At 50.1% G+C, this 9119-nt stretch overlaps 1 protein-coding gene across 1 annotated transcript in view; it reads left to right on the forward strand.

The window, feature by feature from the left end:
* The first annotated feature begins 1074 nt into the window (after window positions 1-1074).
* Window positions 1075-9119, forward strand: part of LOC147271430 (NACHT, LRR and PYD domains-containing protein 3-like) — a 36671-nt gene continuing 28626 nt past the window's right edge. Inside the window, exons 1-6 of the mRNA XM_086202768.1 lie at window positions 1075-1149; window positions 2167-2401; window positions 2542-2652; window positions 2830-2908; window positions 3010-3205; window positions 3387-5184. Coding sequence (XP_086058894.1) covers window positions 2181-2401; window positions 2542-2652; window positions 2830-2908; window positions 3010-3205; window positions 3387-5184 — 2405 coding nt within the window. The 5' untranslated portion in view covers window positions 1075-1149; window positions 2167-2180. The remainder of the gene's footprint in view (window positions 1150-2166; window positions 2402-2541; window positions 2653-2829; window positions 2909-3009; window positions 3206-3386; window positions 5185-9119) is intronic.

The raw sequence follows: 9119 nt of genomic DNA on the forward strand, positions 1-9119 counted from the left end.
CACAAAAAACTGGTCATGCATTTGTTTTTAATCAAAGAATTCTTGTACTTTATTCCATCAATGTGAACCCTTTGTTCATGGAAACCGTTTCATCTAGCAAATCTATAACCTGCACTTCTTCTGAAGATCTTGTGTCGCTCCATGTTGGAGTTCCAAAGTTGGAGGTAAGAGTGAGGGTGTGAGAGGAGGGCTGGACGGGTGAGGAGGGAGAGGTTGAAGTGGATAAAAGGCCAGGCTGCAGCACAGATCGAGGAGTTGTTGTTGCCCAGTTCTGATGGAGGAGTCAGAGTGAAAGGAGGGATAGGAACCTGAAGGAGTGAAAGGAGAGGTGTGTATGACTGAAGGGGAAACGCCTCCTGGCTCCTCCAGCTGTGATTGGTGGGAATGGTCAGTGGGCGTGACTAAGGTGTGTGTGGGTATTGTAGTACAGTTGACTAATAGCTTGGCAACCGGCCCAGAAGATACACAGACACAGAAAGTTAAAAATAGTCCCCCCGTGCTCACCTGGACTCCTGCACAGACGTTCATGTTTTTCCTCTTGTCTTTTATTCCAAGTGCCAATAGAAGAACAGGTTAAAGGTGCAACTTGTAAAATGAGTATCGTATCAACCGTCCTAATCGAGAAGAACCCTGAGCTTTTAAAAGAAAGGTTAGAAATTTCTGAAAAGTGGGAGAAGCGAACCAAAGGGACGACCCCAGCATGGCCCAAGGGTGGCACCTCTGATGTGTAAAGACTTCAGTCAGATAACAACATGAATAATATTGATGGCAGTTCAGGTCTGAATGGGGGAGCAGGAGGAAAACTGGGAGATGATGATGAGACCCTGGACAGAGACAAGCTGCAGCTGTTCAAAGACTTCTCTCAGTGAATCCTGGAAGAACTTGATGTGACCTCATGAAGGTCTGGAAGTGTTGAAGCACTCAACTGCTGCTGCTGCTGGGATCCATCTGATCTGGAGCCATCACAGAGGCAGGCAGCACCATCTAGTGGAGAGATCGGACAACTGCCTGTAACTGTTTTCTGCCTGTGGCCTGACTGGTTTTCAGGTTGTTCTCGTTGACTTGTAGTTATGAGGAAGCGACGCCAGATCAAATGCACATAAACACCTGGACTGAGGAGGGAGAAGGAGCAGCGTCTCTCTGATCCAGGTATGAAGGCCATGATTAATGGACATGTCTGTCCATGTCGGTCACCTGTTTGTCTTGAACCGCTAACTGAATTAAAGGAGGGGGAAGAAGGAGGGAAGAAAAGAACCATTGAACGAGTGTGCAGGTTGAGTTCAGGTGAGTTCAGCAGGTGAGAACCCCCCAGACCAACAGGATCCCTCTGACTGAGTCGTCTCCCTGCTTGAGTGTCCAGCTGAACCGTCTCCATCAGGACGTGTGAAGGTGGGATTCTAGCTGGTTCACAACGAGCGTCAGCGGGAACGTTCACAGCAAACCAGCAGCGCTTGGTTTCTCATGTTGCGTCATCAGGGAAGAATGCAGGGAGAGTCTGAACGGGTCCAACCGGATCTTAACATGCCAGACTTCACACTGGAGTTGAGGGACAGCCGCTGTGTGTCAGCCAGACATGAAAGAGGGTCCTGACCACAGCATCATTCAGTGTTGCTGTTTGAGGTCCTGGAGGCGGAGCAGCTGCTAGAAAAGCCTGAGTTTATGATTCTGAGCTGTTGGAGGAGTGAAGCTGAGACTCAAACCTGGAATCTGATCAGAACCATCAGAGTTTCCTGATGCTTTGATCAACATTCCGAGTAGGAATGTTGGACTGAGATCTTTCCAAAGTCAGAGCTGCTGGTTCCTTCACCTGCACTCGCTGCTTCATGGAGATTCTGTTCTCCATCAGAAGGTGATGACACCAACAGTCTGATAGTCAGGTTGTCATGGTGATAGCTTCATTTGTCAGACTTTGATGTTGGATCTGATAACAGCTCTTTCAGTTCAGAGCAACTCAACCAGACAAAGTTCAACTGTCCTGCTGGAGTCCAGAGGTTCAGGTCTTCTTGCTGCTATCAGATGACTTCCGTCCTCCAGACAGAGAAGAATGAATGTCTCTCCTCCATGTCTCTGAAGAGGAGAAGGATTTGAACTTGGAGGAGTCACAAGTTTGGGTCCTGAGATGTGAAGCTTGTTGATAAATGAAGGTGTTGTTGTGTTTGTGTGAAGGTTTGAACTCTGATATGAATCAGAGTGAGGACTCAGAGGAGGGAGCCCCTCCCCAGAAAACCAGGCTGGACTCTACTGGTCCTGGAGCTGGACCTGGACCTGGACCTGGACCTGGAGCTGAACCTGGACCTGGCCCTGGACCTGGACCTGGACCCAGCTGTGTGTCCTTCAGAAGCAACAACTCTATGTATCGGCCGATTTATTTCAAAGATGGTCAACAGTCTTCTGGTCAGAGGTGAGCTCTGAGGACTGAAACTCATTTTTCTCAGGCATTTTTTTTATCGTCATCATTAAAACGTTTGACCTTCAACATTTTCCTGTTTTCCTGGATGATTTTTCCTGATCGTCAGCATTGATCAGTGTTGTTTCCATCAGGTTCTCTCAGAGGAGACCAGACCCCCCTGAACCCAGCTGTGTGTCCATGAAGAGTGATCGGTCTATGGGTCATCCTATAGACTTCAAAGGTGGACTGGAGTCTGATCCCAGGTGAGAATGTAAACTGTCTGTTCTGATACGATCTCTTCCACTCAAGAGCAGGGGGCTGTGGGCAGGTCTGGGACCAGCCACAGACCCCCCATCTCTGCTGGGTCCAGGTCCCTGCTACCATGAAGGTCCCTGGTGTTCCTTTACTATTGGTTCTTTGACTTCATCTTGTCTCCACAGACTTGATCAGCAGAACTCAGATGGTCTCAGTGGTGAGTCCATCCAGCAACACCCAGCACACCTGGACTCCATCTTTATGGTCCATGAGGGTTCAGTCACTCACTGGAGACCAGCAGGTTTTCAGTCACATGACCTGTTGTTGCCTCCACTCGTTTCACTCTGACATTTATTCTGTTCCAGCTGCTGGAGGAGAAGATTGTTGACTTTGTGAAGAAGGAGCTGAAGAGAGTCCGGAGGGTTCTGAGTCCAGATGAACCAGAGGAGTGGTTGGATGATGAGGAGGAGCAGAGGAGGAGCAGAGAGGCGTTCATGAAGATCACACTGGACTTCCTCAAGAGAATGAATCAGGAGCAGCTGGCTGACCGTCTGCTCAGCAGTAAGATGATTTGAACAGCTTTAAAGCTGGAGTGCATCATGTTTTGATCCAAATGAAGGTTCCTCACATTCAAGCCCTCGTCAAACCAGTTCCAGCTTCCTTCCTGCAGCACCCAGATATATCAGGACCAGGACGAGTCCCAGTCTTCACCCTTGACTCCATTTGTTCTTTGTTCATTCAGGAGGAACTTCTGCAGCCTGCCGACGTCAACTGAAGTCCAACCTGCAGAAGAAGTTTGAGTGTGTGTTTGAGGGGGTCGCTAAAGCAGGAAACCCAAGCCTTCTGAATCAGATCTACACAGAGCTCCACATCACCGAGGGAGGGGCTGCAGAGGTCAATGAGGAACACGAGGTCAGACAGATTGAGGCAGCATCCAGGAAACCAGCTGCACGAGAAACAACCATCAGACTAGAAGACCTCTTTAGAGCCTCAGCTGGAAGAGAGACAGCAGTCAGGACCGTGCTGACAAAGGGAGTGGCTGGCATCGGGAAGACGGTCCTAACACACAAGTTGACTCTGGACTGGGCTGAAGGCAGAACCAACCAGCACATAGACTTCATGTTCCCGTTCACCTTCAGAGAGCTGAATGTGCTGAAGCAGAGGAACTTCAGTTTGGTGGAACTTGTTCATCTCTTCTTCTCTGAAATCAAAGAAGCAGGAATCAGCAGGTTGGAAGAGTTCCAGGTTGCATTGATCTTTGACGGTCTGGACGAGTGTCGACTCCCTCTGGACTTCCATAACAACCGGACCCTGACTGATGCTACCGAGTCCACCTCAGTGGACGTGCTGCTGACAAACCTCATCAGAGGGACGCTGCTTCCCTCCGCTCACCTCTTGATGACCACACGACCTGCAGCAGCCAATCAGATCCCTGCTGAGTGTGTTGACATGGTGACGGAGGTCAGAGGGTTCACTGACCCCCAGAAGGAGGAATACTTCAGGAAGAGATTCAGAGATGAGGAGCAGGCTGAGACCGTGGTCTCCCACATCAAGAGGTCCCGAAGCCTCCAAATCATGTGTCACATCCCCGTCTTCTGCTGGATCACTGTGACCGTCCTGGAGGACCTGTTGACCACCAGACAGAGAGGAGAGCTGCCCAAGACCCTGACTGAGATGTACATCCACTTCCTGGTGGTTCAGGCCAAAGTCAAGAAGGTCAAATATGATGGAGGAGCTGAGACGGATCCACACTGGACTCCAGAGAGCAAGAGGATGATGGAGGCTCTGGGAAAACTGGCTTTTGATCAGCTGCAGAGAGGCAACCTGATCTTCTATGAATGCGACCTGACAGAGTGTGGCATCGACATCAGAGCAGCCTCTGTGTACTCAGGAGTGTTCACTCAGATCTTCAGAGAGGAGAGAGGACTGTACCAGGACCGGGTGTTCTGCTTTGTCCATCTGAGTGTTCAGGAGTTTCTGGCTGCTCTTCATGTCCATCTGACCTTCATCAACTCTGGAGTCAATCTGCTGACAGAGGAACAAACATTCTGGAGGTCACGAGTCTTCAGAAAGAAACCTGAACTAAAACACCTGCACCAGAGAGCTGTGGACCATGCCTTGAAGAGTCCCAATGGACACCTGGACTTGTTCCTCCGCTTCCTCCTGGGTCTCTCACTGCAGACCAATCAGACTCTCCTGCAAGGTTTGGTGTCACAGACAGGAAGAAGCTCAGAGACCAAACAGGAAATAGTTAAGTTCATCAAGACGAAGATGAATGAGGATCTGTCTCCAGAGAGAAGCATCAACCTGATCCACTGTCTGAATGAACTGAACGATGGTTCTCTGGTGGAGGAGATCCAGCGTCTGCTGGGATCAGGACGTCTGTCCTCAGCTAAACTGTCTCCAGCTCAGTGGTCGGCTCTGGTCTTCATCTTACTGTCCTCAGAAGATCTGGACGTGTTTGACCTGAGCAAATATTCAGCTTCAGAGGAGGCTCTTCTGAGGCTGCTGCCAGTGGTCAAAGCTTCAACTGCAGCTCGGTAGGTGGATGAAGTCCTGGATGTGTGATGAGACTTTTACCAGTTGAACTTCATACGTGAGGAACACCTCTGGTTCTCATCCTCCTTCCTCTCATGGTCTGAGTCTCTGTGGGAAGTTGGAGCAGGATAGAACAGGAAAGAACAGAGACCAGAATGTGGTGGAACAGGGAGGACATTTGGCCGATGTCCCGTCCAAAGAGTTTGGTCAGAATGATGAGAGCAGAACATCCTGAGCTGGACTACTAGATATTTCTTCTAGTTTAACAAGCTCTCCTCCACATGAAGGGAAGGCATTCATGAGGGCTGAAGTTCAATCATGATGTCCATGTTCTGTTTCTCCAACAACTGATCAGAAGAGTCTTTTTGTTCTGATCTCATCAGATGTTCTTCTGGTTTTACTTTGTTCTTCTCCTCCTTTTCCTCTGGTGGATGCTTGATAAATTCCCTCCAGAGCCTATTTTTCTTCTTAAAGTCTTTCTCCAAACCCTTTGTTCACCTTGGTTCCCTCCTCTTTAGGAACTTGTCTAAACTCCCTCAACAGACAACGTCGGTCAACAAGAGTCCAAAATGGCTATAAAACCTCATCCTAGGATTCCCTGCTGTCCTCTCCAGAAACTTCCTGTCAATCAGGACTCTCAGGTTCTGCTCTGAGCCTTCATTGCCTCTGGTGATTTGTTCCCTCCAAACTGTTCCTCTGTCTGTTTGTTCTGAGTTTGAAGTTCTTCTTCATCTCTGCCACTGTAAACAGGCAAACGGTGGCTCCCACCAGCCACTAACAGTTGACTTTCCTCTGTCCATCAATCACATTGATAGAAAGATTGTCAATCAGTGCTGCTCTGTTCTCTCAGGTTCTCTTAGGTTCTACAACGATTGGATAGAAACTCCACTAAACATGAAGGAACAAATTCTGCAGTTTTGAATGATCAACAGATTTCACCAAATCCAACAAACCAAACTCTCACTTTATCCTGATGCTCTTCACGTCATCCTGGAAGTGGATGAAACTGATCGACGCGTGACCCGGCGCTCTAGAAACACAACTAACTAATATGGTTCTGCATCTGTCAGCCTCAATTTCAGAGGTCACACATCCATCAGCTTCTCAGTAACCATGGTGATCTGATCAAGAACCTGGCATTGGAGAGCAACAGCCCCCTCTCTCTCTGACCCTGGTTGGACTAAACCTTTCAGAGCCTCTCCTCCATGCTGCAGCTCATTATTATCATTCAGCCAAGGCTCCAAAGTTGCTGCTCACTAAATCTCTGCTGAAACTGATGATGCTCTCTTTGATTGAGGAGAAGTTGCTGCAGAGCCTCCTGCTGGTGAAGTGAAGGACTGAAAACTGCTCCATTTGACTCCAGAACTGAACTCCTCTTCAGAATAACAGTCACAGTTCAAGCTGATGTTCTGGTGGAAGTGGATCTCTGATCAGTGACAGTTTCTAACTCCTAAATTGTTGGATCTTGACAGCAGAAGACTTCCAAAGTGTGGATTCACTCATTTTCTTCCAGTTTTCCCAGATTTATCTCTCCCAAACTGAGGTTGCTGATATTTCACAGCACAACTCCATTGACAGTGGGACATCTCCTCACCCCTCCTCCTCTCCTCCTCAACATTAAACATTGTCATGAATGTTGATCAAGATCTTCCAGGTCTCTGACCACTGTCACTTTTACCTGCTCAGGTGAGCGTTCAGTCTGATCAGGACTCTCCAGCTCCTCTCCACCAGTCCTGAATTCTCTTCCTCTTTGTCAGGATTCTGTCTCAGTCTCAGTTTGTCTTTGTGAGAGGCTCTTCTGCATGGACACCTGGACTCTTTGCTCCTCAGCTTCATGTTTTCTGCTCACAAATGGAGCGATGATGCTGAGCCTGTTGTGTCTCTGGTTTGGTGGACGAGCAGCGATCTGATCCCTGTTCATAGGAACCTCTGTTGTTGAAGAACTCCCTGACTCGCTGCTCAAGTGACTGCAGTTCACCTCTGGGTGTGTCCTCACCCTGCTGGTCAGCAGCTGTGAGGCAGCAGAGGTGCGGTGGCTGGTCTCAGGTCCAGACATCACCAAGTCCTCGTCCTTGTTTGTTGCTCCAAATCTTCCCCTCTCTTTTCAGTCTCTTCTCTTCTCTGGTCTTCTTCTTTGATGGCAGCCTTCAGGTGCTGCTCTTCATCAGTCTAATCTAGTTGGTCCCTCTGTTGCTGGCAACCTGACGTCGATCCTCTGACTTGAAGTTCAGAGACTTTTGAACTTCCTCCTCGTCTTCTGCTGGTTTATTAGCAGTGTTTTCTTTGGTTCATTATGAATGGACTTGGAGAGAAAAAAGAAAACAACTTTCCTGAGAGACTCCAGCTCATCCAATATGGCCGCTGTGACATCACATTGCAGCACACGTCATCAAAAGAGACCAAAAACAGTAGAAATTAATCAGACAAATTTTTTTTTTAACCTGTCCTGTTCAGCAGCAGCATCCATGTTTCTGGTGCGTTGTTGGACTGAAGCAGTTCTACTCTGCTAAGGAGGAACCTGATAAACTCCTCCTATCACCATCTGTGTTGAACTTTATTAGGAATGGTGTTGGTTCATTGATGAAGCTACCGGACTGAGGCTCAGGAGAGGACAGGAAGAGAGCAGGGACAGGACAGGGAGGACAAGGGGGGGGGGGACAAAAACAACAACAGCAATAGCAGAAAAAAAACAAAAACCAAACAAACAAAGAAAAAGTAACAACAACAACAGAGAGGAGAAAAGAAAAAAAAAAGGAAAAAACATTGGTTGCAGAATTTCCAGAGCAGGTTTACCATTTGGTTTAATATAATTTTTAGATAAATGTCTGAGTGTGTGATTAGGGGTCAGTTGTGCACCGCATTCGTTTATGTGTGTATACGTGTGTGTATGTGTATGTGTGTGTGCAACAGTTTGTCTTGGATGCTGTGCGTAGCTGGCTGTAGCTGATGTGGGGGGCCAGGACATCGCACCCCAAGTCCAGGATAGCAGGCAGGTCAGGAACAAGCCACCAGAGCACCCAGAAACCCCCAGGACACAGGGAGCCCCAGGCCACCCCTCCCCCAGGAAACAGCCACAGGCCAAACCCATGCCAGGACCTGTAGGAAAGCATAGGAGCAGCAAACCCCACCCAGAAGCAACCCACAGAGAGACGGGGCAGAGATGACCCCGGTCCCACCGGGCACCCCCCCCCCCCCACAGCATGAGCAGAGCCCAGGGGCACAGGGCCCCTCTGGCCCGAGACCCGACCAGAGCCCCCCAAGAGGTCCGCCAGCGGCGAGGCCGACACCCACCCGCACCCCACACCCAGGCGGGGCAGCCACAGCCCACCACAACGACCAGGCCCACCGCCCCCGAATGGAGCTACCCCCCCCCAACCCCCGATCCCCATCCCCTCCACCCATCCCCTGTTCTCCCCCTCCCCCCAGAGCAGGCGGGCTTCAGGCTATAGGGCACCACCAGCCAGCCAGCCGGGAACCCCCACTCCCCTGAGAGGCCCAGCCCACCCGCCAGGGTGAGCTGAAGGCACGCACGCCCAGGACCGCCACCCCCGAACAAAAAAATCATACTCTCATCTTCCTCCATACAGGGGCTGAGTACTCCATAGATGCTGATACGGTCCAGGGCACCTCAGACTTAGTGAAACCGCCAGCGAGCGATCCACCACACAACAGCAGGGCCCGTGACCAACCCCAGCCCAACCACCATGCTGGGAAGACGACCAGCCCCCCCCCCCCCAAAGAGCCCCGGCCAGGCCCCCAGGCCTGCAATCGTGCAGTTAGCAAAGGAGGCAGCACTGGACCCACTCCCTGCCCCAGCTGCCCCCCCATCCCAACATGGTGCAGGGTGCGTGTTGTGCGTAGGAATGTAGATGTGATGATGTGGATGACTAGAATGTAGTTAAAATTGGCGGAGGCACCCAGGGCATGGGAGCCCCGC

Source organism: Aulostomus chinensis, chromosome 1 (genome assembly GCF_037954235.1).
Source record: "Aulostomus chinensis isolate RoL2024-O1b breed Wild chromosome 1, RoL_Achi_v1.0, whole genome shotgun sequence".
In the NCBI taxonomy this organism is placed as follows: Eukaryota; Metazoa; Chordata; class Actinopteri; order Syngnathiformes; family Aulostomidae; genus Aulostomus; species Aulostomus chinensis.